This window comes from Balaenoptera musculus, chromosome 12, assembly GCF_009873245.2.
Source record: "Balaenoptera musculus isolate JJ_BM4_2016_0621 chromosome 12, mBalMus1.pri.v3, whole genome shotgun sequence".
Taxonomy (NCBI): domain Eukaryota; kingdom Metazoa; phylum Chordata; class Mammalia; order Artiodactyla; family Balaenopteridae; genus Balaenoptera; species Balaenoptera musculus.
This window is the reverse complement of record NC_045796.1, coordinates 42,650,757-42,668,324: the sequence shown is the minus strand read 5'-3', so window position 1 is coordinate 42,668,324 and position 17,568 is coordinate 42,650,757. Positions and strand designations below refer to the sequence as shown.

Genomic DNA, 17,568 nt, shown 5'->3' with positions numbered 1-17,568 from the left:
AACTGGCATCTTTTTATTTGTTATCTGCAGTGAAGGATATGACCACAGGTATATCTCATTTTACTGCCTTTTGCAGATACTTCGTTTTATAAAAATTGAGAGTTTGTGACAACCCTGCATTGAGCAAGTCTATCAGCATCATTTTCCCAACACAATTTGCTCACTTTGTGTCTCTGTGTCACAGTTTGAAAATTTTCATGATATTTCTTTTTCATTACTATTATTTTTTTATGGTCATATGTGATCAGTGATCTTTGATATTACTATGACTTACTGAAGGCTCAGAAGATGGCTAGCATTTTTTAGCAGTAAAGTATTTTTACATTAAAGTATATACAGTGTTTTTTAGACATAATACTACTGCATACTTAATGGACTACAGTAGAGTGTAAACATAACTTTTATATGCACTGGGAAATAAAAAAGAATGTGTGACTAGCTTTATTGTGATATTTGATTTATTGCAGTGGCCTGGAACTGAACCCACAATGTTTCTGAGGTATGCCTGGTGTTAGTACTATCTAGTGTCTCTGCCATGGCTATCACTATTGCTTCAGCAGTTTTGTCCACCATTGCTTTTGCAATGTAACTGCAACTGTCAGCACAGTAAAAAAGGCAGAAAGTCTTAGTGTTATTATAAAAATAGCTTTGATTTTGTAGATCCCCTGAGAGATTTCAGGGACATCTAGTGATCTGCAGACCACACTTAGGTTAAGTGGCAACCTTGACCATGGTGTTGTGGTCTCAATGCTAGGGCCTTCCATAGACATTACTAACACAGACATAGATTCTAGCACATTTTTTCTACTACATTATTCTTTAAGAAAAATACTTCTAAAGTAACAGCGAGGCATAATCATCTAGGAATATCATATTTAAATATAAAGAAAAAAACTCAAATTAGAGTAAAATTTCAAGACGTCGCTAACATCCACGGCACAGCTAGACATCTCACTTAGGATTTTTCATTTGCTCTCAGGTGCTGCTTAATCTACCACTGTTTTTCCAAATCAGCTTGAGAACATTTCTCTCAGCTACTCTGAATCTTTATATGCCTGGCCAAAGTCCCTAAGGATCTGAAGTGAGGGCTTCTAGCACAATACTTTCTTCTACAGTAAAGTTACCTCTCCTGGCAGGAAGCCTTTATCTGCTGGCTTAAAATTGACTAAAGTACCCTGTTTGCTCTTACAATTTCTCAATCCTTAAAGACTCAGGCTCCTCTCCCATCCTGTAGCCAAACAGAAAGAGAAAATGTTACAAAATAGAACACTCTAGTTAGTCTGGGTAAACCTTGCTAGTCATTAGCACAAAGGAACAATTTTCTTATCTATATAACCAGTTTATTATAGGCTAGCATCCCCACAGTACCCTGACCAGATATTCCCTTTCTGATTAACAGCTTTAAGTGTGCTTACAGATCATCATGCTCACAGTTATGCATGAAAAATAAACAATCTAGTTCCCCGGTAACATTTACAGTCTGTCTTATGACAGAAGCCTATTTATTAAAGGAACCATGCTCCCTTTCCCCTTTTCTAAAGATTCTCCAACAAGATTTGTGCTTTTCTTGGTGTTCCTTCTCTCTGTTACTAGAACAGTGCTGGGTATCATAAAGAGCTAAAACAATGCTTAACTTTTTTTTATTATTCATTATTGGAGTATAGTTGCTTTACAATGTTGTTAGTTTCTGTTGTGCAGAAAAGTGAATCAGCTATACATATATGTGTATCCCCTCTCTTTTTCATTTAATTTAAATTAAATTAAATTAATTATTTATATTTTTTTGGCCATGTCGCGTTTTAGTTGCGGCACGTGGGATCTTCGTTGAGGCATCGGGATTTTTCCTTGCGGCACGTGGGCTTCTCTCCAGTTGTGGTGTGCAGGCTTCTCTCTAGTTGTGGTATGTGGGTTTTCTCTCTCTAGTTGTGGTACAGGGGCTCCAGAGTGCGTGGGCTCTGTAGTTTGCAGCACTTGGGCTCTCTAGTTGAGGCGCACGAGCTCAGTAGTTGCGGCGCATGGGCTTAGTTGCCCCACGCCATGCGGGATCTTAGTTCCCCTACCAGAGATCGAAGCTGGGTCCCCTGCATTGGAAGGTGGATTCTTTACCACTGAACCACCAGGGAAGTCGCTATACCCCCTCTCTTTTGGATTTCCTTCTCATTTAGGTCATCACAGAGCACTGAGTAGAGTTCCCTGTGCTATACAGTAGGTTCTCATTAGTTATCTATTTTATACATAGTAGTGTATATATGTCAATCCCAATCTCCCAGTTCATCACACCACCATCCACCCCCCACCCCCGGTATCCATACTTCCATCCTCTACGTCTGTGTCTCTACTTCTGCTTTGCAAATAAGTTCATCTGTATCAACAATGCTTAACTTTTGACTTACATTGAGCCCACTGTCCACTATTGGGATTCAGATAGTTAGGATAAAGGCCTTGTGGTTTTTCCAGGTTGTTCAGTACTGTTCGAATATTCATTACCTACAATAGAAAATGGAATGTTACTATGAACATATGAAGAACAAGTTTGGTGCCATTCTTCTCTCTTTCTTGATTCCATTTTTCCATGTTAGAAAAAAAAAAGTTGATTTAAATGATGCAGAATTAGAGCAAAGAGAGTTGCCACCAGCTTACAAAAATAATAACTGTAAGTGAATATAGTCACACTGATCTACCGTATGGCAGACACCATAGAAGGAACTAGGATGTATCAGTGGATAAACGAAGTCATTACCATTTTGGAATTTGCATCCAGTGGAGTGAGACAGCTAACAAACAAATAAATATATCAGGTGGTAATAAATGCTATGAAAACAATACAAAAGATTAATGGGACAGAGTGATGTGAGGTGGTGAGGGTGTACTCTGTTAGTCAGGGTGGTCTGGGGAGGCTACTGGGAGAGTGTTTCAGCAGAAATTTAAAGGAATGAAGGAGTAAGTCATGCAGAGCAATGGAGGAAGAGCACGTGGGCAGAAGGAAGAGCAAGTACAAAAAAGCCCTGAGAAAAGGGTGGGTCTGGCAAGACCACCAAGGGTGGAGGTGAGGAAGCAAAGGGGAGAATGTCAGAGAGCCTAGAGGTGGCCAGGGCCCACATCTTGCAGGCCTCACAGACCATAATGTGGGCTCATCTTACTGAGTGTGACGCAAAGCCATTGAAAACTTGTGTTTTTACAGGATCAGTGTGACTGAGGGGGCAAGGGAGGAGGTGGTAGTCAGATGGCTACTCAGACAGGTAAGAGATGAGGGATCCCTGGACTAGGGTAGCAGCACAGGTAACGGGATACAAAGGATTTCTTGATGGATTGGATCTCAGGTTTACCAAAAAGAGAGGAACCAGGATGACCTCAAGATTTCTGGTCTGAGCCATTGGGTAAACTGAGGCGTCTTTACCCAGATAATGAAGACTAGAGTAAAAGCCAGTGTAGGGCCTGAGTCTGAGACATTTTAAGTGGGAGTTGTCTGATAGACCTTTCAGTGGAAATGCTGAATAGGTACTTAGCTATAGAGCCTGGAGTTCAGGGGACAGGTTGGAATTGGAATTACAAATGTGGAGTTAACAGCCTACAGATAGTATGTAAAGTCATGAGATTGAATGAAATAATGGAGAGAGTGAATGTAAAAAGAAGAGGCCCCGGTTTGAGTCCTGGGGTTTTCCAATGTTTAGAGGTTGGGGTGATGAAGAAGATGCAATAGAGGAGACTGAGAAGGAGCACCTGGCAAAGACGGAGGCAAGCCAGGGGCAGAGAATGCCCATGGAGAAGGAAGTGATCTAGTGTGCCAATGCTGAGAGGGAGAGGGAGAGGGAGAGGGAAGTGATCAAGTGTGCTGATGCTGAGAGGGAGAGGGGGAGGAAGAGGGAGAAGGAGAAGGAGGCAGAGGGAGGGAGAGAGAGAGGGAGAGGGAGGTGAGAATGACCATTGGATCTGGCAACACAGCCCTCACTGGTGTGGCTGGGGGAAAAGCCCGGCGGGAAGGCATTCAAGGGAGTGGGAGTCAAGAAGAGAAGATAACAAACACAGACAACTCTTCCAAAGAATTCTGCTGTAAAGGGGAGCTGACAAGTGGGGTGAAAGCTAAGGGCAGAGTGGTGGGGTGATGGGTGTGTTTCTTGAAAATGAGAAATTGATTCAATTGCTACTTTGCATTTGTAAAACACTTTGAGTTTAAAAAGTCTTTCATGTATATGGTTCACATAGTCCACAAAACATTATAGTTTTAGATAAGGGAAAAAATTCAGAGACGTAAAGTTACTTGCTTGAGGTGTAGAGAATCAGACATGTAAGCGAGGCCCTCTTGCACTGAGTTAGAATGGTGCCGTGAAAAGAATGGTTTACAGTTTGGTTAAATGAAATGCTGCATGTAACAAAACTTCATAAAGGGCTACATTAAAATTGGTGGTTCTTTTCCACATTCCGTATTACTAAATCTCCCCAGAGAGGGATATTGTTTCCTACAAGTACTTTTTTGCAGTGCAAGGTATATTGGAGAATCTCACCTTATCAGCAAAGATGGGGTTTCCTGATAAGTAGCTCAAGTGTATAAACTCCAAATGCAGAGTTCCAAATTCTGCCAAAATACTGCTGCCTCCTGAGGCCCAGGGCCAATTCCTTCCAATCCCACTAAAGAAGAGAAGAGAGTGAAGAGTTACGGGTCAGAATGATTCCATTTTTTGCAGCTCTAAGTAGTAGAAGTGAAAGAGACAGCTTTTGAATAATGGCACCTCAGTTAATAGTTTGCTCTGTATATTTTAAAATATCCAGTGTTGCTTTCTTTGGCTACTGCTTTCAGGCTTTGATTCCTATCTTCAAATTGAAAATTACTTTTGACTTAAGTCAGAAAGAAGTTGTTATGTGCTTGCTGTTGATGAACAAATATTTTAGAAGGTACAGGTGCCATAAAGAGATATACACCCATTCCAAGTAGAATATAAAACAAAATCAGACCAAAACACCCCTACCATGCTCCATATCCCATATTAAGCCTTTCTACATTTTCAACATTTTAATTAATTTCAGTCTGAGAGTCCAGGGACTTTTTTAGACATTCACATTATATACAACATTTTTCTTGGATATAAGATATATTTCAAAGATTCGTTACTTATATACTCAATTCCACCCTGCTCTAAACTTCCTCCCCATTTACTAGACTTCCTTTCTTATGTTTCCCTTCACACAATTTTACCTATTTTCTAAGGCACTCATGTATTCCATGACCTATTTAATCTACGCTCAAGAAATTCAACAAAATTATGTAATTCAAATCTCAAAGAGGTCAAAGGAATAAGCTTAAAAAATTATTGCCTTGTGGCTCATCTTAGTGAAATGCTTTTTAAAAAGAGTTAGTCCTAAACATACACTGACACAAATACACATAAAGTGGCTCTTGAGACATGGTCATACACTTGGGTACAGTTTATTTCTGGAGAGCTACTTAAAATGTCAAACACAGGTGATAATTCAAATAAAGAATAAAGTCAATGATTCTCCTGACCAATAAATTCTCTTCCAGAAAGCTGAAAACCCACATTTTGGTTTTCATTCAGACTCACATTTACTGCATGCCTACACTTTGCCAGGGACTATGCAGGGCACTGGGTTACAAGGATCCTTATAATGAATAAATCACTCTTAAGGACCTTATAGCGTAATGGGAAAGAAAGACCTAAGCGTAAATAATTCCAATCACATAGAGTAAGTGCCAAGTTAAATGTGTGAAGTGTTCTGAGCACCTAAGGCCAGGACATGCAATCCAACATGGAAGGGATCACAGAAGGCTTCTTCGAGGCGAGTCCTGAGTAGATTCTTGAAGGGTAAATAACAAGTAGTGAGGGAAGAATGGAGAGAAGGAGAATCTGGACCCAGAGAGACACACAGCAGAAGGGCTAGCCAGGAACCTGAGGTAGCTCCTGAGACTGGTGAGTGGAGGGAAGGGAAGGTGGCAGAAGAGAAGGCTGTGAGGTTAAGTTGAAGCCAAACCTTGCAGGCTTGTGGATTTCTCACTTTCCTCTCTTTCTAAGTTGGCCCCATTGACATACTGCTCTTGGTGTCCCCTAGGTTTCCTATTCCCTTTGTTTTTCATTTTACGCATTCACAACCCTGGGTAAACTCTTCCAGTTCTGTCACTGCTTCTGCCACAGGCATGCTGAGGATGCTGATGAGAAGGAAAACATGATGACAATCTGGTATCTGACATTGTAGGCTGCCACCCTCTTATTCCCTGTTTCTTTTTGGAGTAAAATCTAGATTTTGCTCCCAAACACGGATTTATAGTAAACCTAATAAAAAATAAACAGAAATAAAAGACAGAGATCTGAAAACCACATATTCATTTATTTTAGAAAATGCCTTACATTTATTAACTTCTGGGACTGAGAGTCAGTTTTTATTTTCATCGTTGGCTTAGATAAAAGGAATATCCAATCATCCAAATAGGATGAACAGCTACTTTCAAATTTTATTAACATATGGCAAATGCATACAGTAATTGGTCACTAATTTGCTGTCATGACATGTTATTTTTTTATTCCAATCGTTCTATCACTGACCAAAGTCAATAAACCTATTTAGCAAAACTCCAAATTTCTATGTTCCAGAGAAACTATAAAAGCCACAATATCAGGGCAAGAGGGAATGATGACTTCATCCGGGAGAAGGAAGAGGATGGCATGCCGAGGAGCCCAGCCCAGTTTCCAGATCTTCAGGGACTGGTTCTTTTCAAGTTCAGGGTGTTAGAGGCTGTGGCAGCACACTCAGATGTGAAACTTAAGCAGTATATGTACTAAATAAAATTCAAATTACTTTTGTATGCAAGCATTTGTTCTCTGCTATTAATGTGGTTAATCAAGAGAAAATCAGAGATATACTGAAAAAATTTCAATATGTTAAAAAAAGATTTAAAAAGGTTTATATACATATATATATATATATATATATATAAATATATATAATCTCTTTGTCTTTGCACACATTCATAGCAGAAGGAAAACAGCACTGTATCACTAATTATATAGGGAGCAAAACATTAAAAGCACTAGCAAAGGATATGTCATGTGAACAGAAAGGAAGCTGGGTTTCGAATACCTATATGTTTATATGAAAGTATAGCTTTGGTTGCCATTCTTTCAATCTACAAAATTAACGTGTTTCAGTAAAATTATAAGATCAATGGTTACACTGGCTCTTAAGTGTAAATCAGGGAAGGGTTTCAGGAAATCAGATAGGGCATCATTATATCTAGATATTACATAAGGTCATTTGCCTTTTCTTAGGCAAAGCTGCAAAGACATGGAGATTGGCCTGGAAAGCATGAGGCACATGCCATGGGCCATCACAGCTGCAATACCTGTGTGTCGGGGAAGCGGCTGCCTACTTGCACAGCAAATGTGTAGCGAGTCAGAACCAAGTGTTGGTCACTCACAGAACAATTTCTAAGCTCTTTTTTGTCTCTAAATTCTACGAGTCTACTGAAAAATCTATATATTTATATGGCTCTAATTTCTTTTTTTTGGTATTTTTATTTTTTAACTTTTTTAACTTTTTATTTTATATTGCAGTATAGTTGATTAACAATGTTGTGTTAGTTTCAGGTGTACAGCAAAGTGATTCAGGTATACATATACATGCATCTACTGTTTTTCAAATTCTTTTCCCATTTAGATTGTTACATAATATTGAGCAGAGTTCCCTGTGCTATACAGTAGGTTCTTGTTTGTTATCCATTTTAAATACAGCAGTGTGTACACGTCAATCCCAAACTCCCTAACTATCCCTCCCCCACCCTTATATGGCTGTAATTTCTAAAATAATATATATGGACAGTGGGCATTTGACATGAATATGGTGAGTTTGTGATAAAGGGAAATGAGTCAAGAAAGATTCTGCTCCCTTGGTCTGGGAGTCAGGGTGCCCTGGGCATCCCATGATACCAAAGGCTAAGCTTTCTAGACCTCTGGCTCAAAATGAATTTAATTTGAGAGAATACGGGATTTTAAGTGTCTTTAACTTTAGTTCTGCTATCATAGTATTTTAAAGGCAATCATGTTCTTTATCTATCTTTATTTTACAAGCACTAATAATATTTTAGAAAAATATTTTAAAGACAAAATAACAGTTTGTGTTCAGAAACTGTATGTTCCATAAGGCAGGCATGAAAGGGAATAACATTTAAATATTGCCAATATTGTTATAATGACTGCATTTTAAGCCAAAATGATGACTCAGCATATGGAAATATATACAGACACAAAAAGGCAATTATCATGACTGGGGAGCTGTCAAGTGTTTGGTTCAAAGAATCCTGGAATAGAACTTCAAACTTTGCTGTCATTCTAATTCCATTTATTTCGGTTTCCTCCAATCTCCAGTTCTTCCATTTTAAATTGGAGTATTATTTAATACATGTGTCTCAACTTTTAATTTAACTTAAAATTTCACTATTCTACAAAGGTAATAATTCTTTGAAAGTAAAACATCACATCAGAAAATAACTGATTATGGCAATTGCAATTAGAAACATGTCTTTTAAAAAAATGAGTTGCTATGATTCTTTTGAAAATGTGGATTACTGTGTTGTTGCTCTAGAGACTGTAATTTGAATGTGGTTTATTAGCAGCCGTAATATACTTCCTCATTCTACTGCACTCAAAAGCAAGAAGGTATAATTATTTACTGAACTCATAACTCTGATAAGCAATGGGTGTTATGTGTTTTCCCTTTTCTCTCCTGGGAATGGTTAATAGCTCCAGAGGAAGGAAGTACAGTACTAATGATGTTATTCTACGTACGTTGGAATCCTGTGGGAGAGCTGCTCTTTTGCCAGAGCTTGTAATGAATCAAGTAGCTGGAGGATTGCTCTGGATTGATGGTATACGCCTTCAAAATAATCTTAAATCTAGGTACCTGAAGTTATATGCTATAGTTACTCCCCAGATACAATTTGGAATATTAACAAATACATTTATTTACTTAATATAATCAAATGCAACAAATAAAGAATTTACAGAACTGAAACAATTCTAAAAAATTGCCAGATGAATATGTAAGCAAAACATTAAATAGTTCTAAAGTCTTGATTAGCTATAGACTTTCAATTTACTCTTCCTTTTGCTTGCTCTTCTCTGTGAAATGGGAAATGGGTCAATAAAGAAATTTCTTGAGGATCCTTGTCTGAATAATTTCTGATTAGCTGATCAGTAAACAAACTCCTTTCAAGTTCATAGTCCAAAATACAGCTTATTTCTTGGGGCTATGGAGTTAACAAGTTTTGGAAGAAAAAAATTTCCCACATTCTATATAGCATGGTAAAGCTTTACTTATGTTTGCAAATGATGGGGCACACAGGGATATTTAATTCAAAAGAGCAGATAATCCAATAATATTCCTTTTGGATTTTAGCATAGATTAGGAAAAAAATAATTGGAAAGTTCATGATGATTGTTTCGTTTAAATGTATTCCCAAAGCTAACTGATTTTGAGATTAAGCAATTTCAGCTTCATTTATTACAAATGCTTCCTTCCTGCAAAGGCTTGCACAGTGCCAATCTTTCAAGTTTGTAGTCTAAGACCTCATTAAGACTTGGACTAACAATTCCAGGGACTGGCATTCTAAGACTAGTCAAGATTCTACTGTAGCTCATGCACAGAAATTTTGACTGGGGAGCACTAGTCTCCTGAGGGCTATCCTATCAGGGAAAGCTGGCTAATAAAGGGTAGCCACTTGACTGAATTAATTCATAATCCAATACTTACTGCTTCTGAAGAGCAGCATGTGGTTTATATCTCCAAAGAATTTTCATACTTAAGTTTTTTAAGCAAGGGCCCAAATAATTTTTTAAAATTATCCATATCTTGTCCCACATTGTAGGTATTTAGTTTAGACAGAATCGAAACTGAATATTTATTATTTTAGTTTATTCTCACAGTCAATACTGCTGTCCTTGTATTTGACTATCTTGGATTGGAGGATAGGCTGGGGGCTACAAAGACTGAGATGATGAGAAGTCCTCTCTAATTCCATAACTAACCTGCTCCTAAGGTTCAAAGATGCTAAAATTCTGTTTTCCAGCTGTCCTTTGGGTAAGACCCCCTTGCTAACCAAACCACTTTCAACAGACTGAAAATAAGTTGAATGTAGTTTCTGCCCAGTTATTGGGCAAACTGGGATAGCCTATCATTAGGTCAGAGAACACCACCAAAAGGCAGTACTGATGAGAAAGCATTTCAGTGCCCTTAGGATGTGTGGGCATGCACATACATTTACTTTATCGCACTTAAAAAAAAATCATATTCTACCTGTTGTTTTAAATATGCATTACATTTTTCACGGACATTTCCCATGTCAATCAATGTACATCATCGTTGTTGTTGAGTGTTGAGTGCATAGTATCTAACTGAATGGATATATTCTAATTTACCTAAACATACCGCTACTGATGGACACTGAAGCTAATTTATTTTTTATTTTTAAGTTTTTTTTTTCCACTGTAAACAATTTAGTGGTATGTCTGGACCTTTTATAAAGCTAACTTATTTCTTAATAAAAATGCCTACATTGATTCCAGCTGGAAGATGTTAGCTGAATTGTCTAAACTGATAATGAGGATGGATTTTGGAATGTGCATTGGAGGCATAAATGTCCACTATTTACAGAGTTATTTCTCTTTACAAAGTGGGCCTATTGTATCCCACCACATTTGGTAGCCTCTGGAACTCCTGGGATAGCTCAAATCCATTTGTTGAAATCACATTAAGTCCTTTAAAACTGGAGAGGTGGAAGTTACAGACAAGGATCTATATCCACTTTTCTAATAAACCTCAGGAGGGAATAGAAGCATAGTATAGTCCATCTTCCAAATGGTAATTCACTAATAATAGTTTGCCAGAACTTCCCTTCCTTTTAGATACAATTATTCCACTATTGTAAGAGTTTAACACATAACATCATTCCAAAACATTACTTAAGATCCAAGACTACAGTCAGATTTGGCTATGTTTATTCATCTCTTTTTCTGCCTTTCATTCTATGGGTCTATGGCTCATCTACAGATCAAGATAAATGAAATCAGGACAGATCCCAGGCTTTTAATTTTCCAAATGGTATATAATAGTCTCTTTCCACAACCAGAATGGCCAGGATTTCTCCTTTCTACTAGATTCTAAGATCCTCAGGGACACAGATTCTGCTTTATGCACCTGTGTAATCCCAAAGTCTAGGGCATTAGACATTCCCTAATGATTAATAAATTAGTTATCATTATACTTCAGGGTGGGCAATAAATTGTTTTTAAGGCAAGATCAGTAAAATAAATGCTAAATTAAGGAATCTGTAGTGGGAAAATGTAGCTAAATGCTATTCAAATTCCCAATGATGAATCAGCAAGAAAGTTCAAGAAAATAGATGATATATAGGTAATCAGGGCTAATAACTAGGGCATTCTTTTAAGCTGTGTTATGTAAATTTAGATATTTCTCTTATCACCTAATGGAAATCTAATCAGCCAAAAGAAACTAGATGGTTAGTTAAACCACCTTATCATTTGAAATGGTAGCATTAGTTTTGAACTTTTACATAAGGATCATGCAAACAAAAATGTGTGCATAGCTTGTGGGAAGAACAAACAGATTCAGGGATTACTCTGAACAGATGCTGGAGAATAAAGCTACCAAGCTATTGCATTCTCATTTTTCTGCCTTCTGCCTACAACGTATGGTTCCGAGACTGCGGAAAACTGTGTTATGAAACAGTGTGGCAACGAAAGTTTTAAAAACATAAAGATTAGGAAAAATCACGACACAAGAATAAAGAGGACAATCGAGAATGAAGAATAAAGAGGAAGAATAAATTGTTGAGGAAAACTCAACAATAAAGACAGGTGTCCTCAACAGAACATTGAGCTACTATGATGAAATCAACGACTGTTCTGTTTTGGCTCTCACTGACATCCTTATATAAAATATAGTCAGTGCTAACGGATCATCTGTGTATAATTAGCTATATGCTGCCTTGTGATGTCTTCTCTGTTACTTATCTTTCCACATGGTGAAATTCATCTCTGTAACCTGAGAATAAGACCTAAAGGTGGAGATACAATTGTTTCTTTTACCACCACCGCCCCTTAAAATAGATATTCACATAGTAAATGCCATAAGTTGATGACTGATGCATTTTATATATTTCAGCAACCAATCCATTTCTAATATTACTGTAAATCATATTTTTTTTCTATAAAATTCAGAAAGTAGTCTAAGGTTTACTAGTTATAGTTAAAATATTTTACATGTATAGACACTTTCAATTGTTTACCTTTAACTTACATGTTTATATATTTTCAGTAATTAAGATTCTTTATACTATAGGAAAAAATACTAAAAAAAAATGTAACTAACCCCCTAACAACTTTCACAAAGTGAGAATAATCAAAATGGGTAGTTTACATGGTCTGAACTTTTGGTAGCCTCCTAATGCTGATACGAACATTTGAAAAATGTTTCAAAATACTAAGCAAAATGGTTGGTGGAACTTTGATAGTAAAACTACCTATTTCCTAGTAGAATATTCAAAATATGAGCACTGACAAACATAACTAACTTAAAAAAATCTTTATTTAATGTGTGTTAGCTCTGTAAAATGCCAAAGTGAATACACGAGTATAGTACTTTGAGACCATACAATCATACTTATTTTACCTTTAAGGAAATAATCAGATAAATGAGTGCTGACACAAAAATGTAGCTTTTGGTAACTTTGTTAGAAAACATTATAAAATGCTAAAATGAAAACATCAAAATAGTATTTTGAAATTAGAAAATAATAACCACTCTCATTTTACCTGTAAGGAAAAGGAAGAGAGAAAAAAACCCTTCCTTCTTTACCCGCTGCTAATGGAGGTTGGGCTTTATATTTCATTTAAGGTTCAGTGCAAACTTGCTGGCTCAGAGAATTTTATGTAATAATTAGGCCCCGAACACTGCTGTTCTTAACCCACTTAGGATAGAGTTTGGTGATATTATGAGAAGAATCTCTAAGAGACAGAGGAATCTGGAAAGAAAGGGGAGAGGCTAGGCTTAGGACAAACTATACTAGACTAAGGTAAGACCAGACTTTCCAGAAAGATCTGGTCTGAAATGAGCTGCTGTGAAATAAAGCAATGAACTAGTAGGAGGATTCCAGGGTTTTATGGATTGGGGCTAGTCTTGGTACAAAATAAATCTTACAGCTCTGATGAGTGTCTTCTTGTTCCATGAATGCCAATTTAAGAACAGTAACAATGTTTATGGGCTACTCCCCCCCTTCCCCCTTCAAAATGGAAATGCTCTCTTGGGTCCTTGAGGAAAATGTACTTTCTTGGAATTTAAGATTACCTACTTCAGTTAATAGCAGGATGTCAATGTGAAAAATGGCACAATTATCATGTAATGTTAAGCACTACGAAGAGACTAGAACAGGCTGATGTGACAGAGTCTGACGGGGAGCTTCTTTAGATCGGTTTGTTGGGAAGATCATGTTAAAGAGGAGAGTTTCAAGCTGAGACAAGCAAGATAAAAATGAAACCCTCAGTGAGGACCTGGGAATGGTTCCCGCAAGTGCCCTAAGGGGTCATGACTCTGAAAAGTGTGAAAACAGAGGCTGGCTGTGTGGCTGTAGTGACAGGGACACTGGAGAGCTGATAAAGGGGCAGATCACCCAGGACTGGTAGGCCAGAGCAAGCGTTTGATTTATTCTAAGTGCAACGGGAACTCACTCTAGGGTTTTAAATAGGAGGTGATAAAATCTGATTTGCTTTATGAAAGTCCACTCTGGACACTGTGGTAAGAATGCACTATGTGAGAGCAAGACCTGGAAGTAAGCAAGCAGGCAGGTATCTAGGCAAGAGGCAGATGGTGGCCTGGACTAGGTGCTAATTGTGGAGATGGACAGACATGGAGGGATTCAGGCTATGTCTGGAGGAAGAACCGGATTTGGAGATGAGGGAAGACCAGAATCAAGGATGATTTCTAGTTTTTTTGGCTTTAGCAGCTGGGTGGGTATTGATGCTACTTAAGAAGATGCAAAAGACTGACACAGGAGCAGGCCTGATAAAGAAAAGCATGAGTTCTCTCTTTCAGATTCTGCTATAGTAACCATCATTTATAATTACAAGGACAAAGCAAATTTGATCATTTTAATTTTCCTTTTTTAGTTTTTTTTATAAACATCAATTTATTCAATTTGAGGGAATTTTCAGTTTGAAGAAATCTTTTTCTTCTCATACTCTAGATCCTAATATTTTTCAGAGTAAACACCATCAACAATTTACTGAAATCTCTTCTGAAATTTCCTAGTACATGGTCACTAGACAGAACTTTTAAAAATAGAAATGGAAGTATGCTATACATATTACCATATACTGTGTTTCATGAAAGAGTTAAGTACCTTGGTGCTCTACTGCATTATAGCTACATAGTATTTCAGTGTGTGGGTGTACCCTGACTTACTCAATCATTTATCTCTGTTCTCAAGTTTTGCTATTATAAACAATGTTGCACATTCATGAGTAGGTCTCTAGGATAAAATCCTACAAGTGGAATTTCAAGGTCATAAAGTATGTATTTAAAATTTAATAAACACCACTCAATTACCTTCTAAGGAGTTTGTGTGCAAACACAAACTGAGTGTCCATGAGAACATTCTAGCTACTAACTCTGGGTATTTATCAAATTTTTAAAACTTGGTGAGTTTGCTAGGTGAAAAATAACATCCTAATGCTATTTTAATTTGTATTTATTTATGAGCTTCTGATGTTCAATGGCCAATGTGCATCTTTTTCTGAGAAGTACATGTTTATGAAACCGTCTCATTTATGTATTGGTGTTACTGCCTCTCCCACTTCTATTACTTTTTATAAATTAAAAAAATTATATAAGTAATGTATACACATTGTTATAAATGAAACAATGTAAAGATGAACTGAGAAACAGCTAAATATTGAATCCTTAACCCCTTGTAATGTCTCTCATCTGTAAATCCTAGTTAACCAATGTTTTCCACCCATATGCATACAAACATACAGATACATATCTATATAGATAAATATCTCAAGGATTTGTTCTTTCCAACAAAAGACATTACATTATATCCATTACTTTTGTAAGGTACCTGTCTCAATTAGCAGCTCATCACATACACTTTCTAGGATAATCATTTTTAACAGCTGCATAATAATATTCCATAAAATGGATAATCACATTTCATTAAGCCAATCCTCTATTGATAAACAGGTAGATCTCTTCTAATTTTTAAATACTATAGTCATGCCATATTAACCATCCATATTCATACTAATGCTTTTAGAAAGAGATTTTTATACATTAAGAAAACTTGCCTTTTATCCATCATGGGTTTTGCCAATTTTTTCCCAAGTTGCTGTTTGTCATTTGATTTTAGCCATTTTTTGTGGCTATATTAATTTTTATTTGGTAAAAATTTACAATTTTTTCCCTATATATGTTCGGGGTTCTGTGTCCTATTTACAAAGTCTTCTCCCCTCACCCAAGATTATGCTTTAAAAATCCTGAAAATCTGGGCAATAACTTCTTCTTTTAAAAGTTAGATTCAACAGTGAAAATCAAAGTATTATTGTATATAAGTAAGCATAAAATTTACATTTTTAACTATAAGTATTTTGCTTCTCAAGTCATGCAACACTTTAAAAAACTGTATTAAGCACACCTGTTCAATAGCTTAGCTAATTATAGCTGTTGAATATTTAAGTATTCTAAAGTTAATTTCTCTCAGTATTTCTTTTTGATCCTACTGCAAATTTACTGATTTATTTCTTCCCTGTAGAGATTTAATAGTTTCATCAATATTTCCCCATTAATGGAGGAGAAAAAAAGTTGCATTTAAACAATAATGGAGAACATTTTATCCAAAAAGACAACAGAGAGGCTACAGGTAAATCAGAGAATGGGCTGCATAATCTTTAAAGATTATTTATGCATTTAGAGAATTTTTAGGTGTGACCTTGGGCAAGTCCTTTAAACTCTCTAAGGCATCCATCTCCTGATCTTTAAAACAAAGTAACACCTATGCAACCCACCTCCTACTATTTTAGCAGGATCAAATGGGATAATACACATGAAAGTGCTTTGAAAATATAAAGAGTTTAGTCCAGAAAAGTATTTTTATCTTTTGCATTAAGCAACTGACATTTAGCTAACCAAAAGAAATCTGGTTTTGGTTTTTTTCTCTTCAATTTTAGAGATATCTGCTCAATAAAAATAAATTAACCAAATGTTCACTTGGAGGTAGAAATTATATCACAAGTAATAAGGAAACAAAGTAAGGCATTCCCAAGTTTTAAAAATGTAACAAATTGCTACCATTAACAGCCAACTTCCTTAAAGCAATTTAATTGCTGTAAAGCTACCAAATATGCAGCACTTTAAGAAAGCTCTTATGTCTTGCAAGTCCCCTAGAAAACGGTAATTCAAAAAATATTCCTAGGGACTTCCCTAGTGGCGCAGTGGTTAAGAATCTGCCTGCCAATACAGGGCACACGGGTTTGGTTCAATCCCCGGTCTGGGAAGATCCCACATGCCGCGGAGCAACTAAGCCCGTGCGCCACAACTACTGAGCCCGCATGCCACAACTACTGAAGCCCACGCTCCTAGAGCCCATGCTCCGCAACAAGAGAAGCCACCGCAATGGGAGGCCCGCGCACCTCAATGAAGAGTAGCCCGCACTTGACGCAACTAGAGAAAGCCCGTGTGCAGCAACGAAGACCCAAGGCAGCCAAAAATAAATAAATAAATTAAAAAAAAATCCTAGTAGTAAGAGACAGCTGCACAGACTGATGACATATTAATCAGGAAGAGTATGAAAATCCTGCCCAGGGATTCCCCTCCCCCTCTCCCCATCCTAGCCAAAGGTAAGAAATCTTAATTTGTTCTGGACAGGTACAGTATATCCTTTCTTCAAGGTGGCTAAATAATCAACTATGAGTCTTTAATGAATCATCATTTAAAAAATTCACATACTTATAAATATCCATATACATAGCAAATTATTAAAGATTATTCTCGTAAACTATCCCCTGCTGAAAGAGGACTTACACAACAATATCCATTTTAGAATGATTTCCAAAAGACTATCACAGAACTCTTTCTTAGGCTCAAACTTGATCATTATGCCACCTACTTTACTATAGTAAATATGTAATGTTTGTAAAGGACATTATGATTTCCAAAGCTGCTGATCCAATCAACTGTGAACCAATGGGTTAAACCCAATAGGAAGTTTAAAGCTTAATTCTAAAGGGTAAAGAGTTGATAACTCAAAAATGTATTTTACTTGGCAAGTTTGAGTAGACATTGGTGCAAATAATTTCTTGAAATTAACCTAAATTTTAAATTTAATTAAGCTTTTTTTTTTTGGCTTTGCTGGGTCTTCGTTGCTGCGCGTGGGCTTTCTCTGGTTGCTGCAAGCGGGGGCTACTCTTCATAGGGGTGCGCAGGCTTCTCATTGTGGTGGTTTCTCTTGTTGTGGAGCACGGGCTCAGTAGCTGCGGCACGCGGGCCCCA

General features: G+C 37.0%; 1 protein-coding gene across 2 annotated transcripts in view; it reads right to left on the bottom strand.

Annotated features, from left to right (window-relative positions):
• The window catches only part of MAN1A1 (mannosidase alpha class 1A member 1), a 168,307-nt gene that overhangs the window by 29,929 nt on the left and 120,810 nt on the right, over window positions 1–17,568 (bottom strand). For both annotated transcript variants that reach the window (XM_036870936.1, XM_036870937.1), the window contains exons 7-8: window positions 4,503–4,626; window positions 2,394–2,487 (exon numbers count right to left, since the gene is read on the bottom strand). In XM_036870936.1, the coding sequence (XP_036726831.1) occupies window positions 2,394–2,487; window positions 4,503–4,626 (218 nt within the window). The remainder of the gene's footprint in view (window positions 1–2,393; window positions 2,488–4,502; window positions 4,627–17,568) is intronic.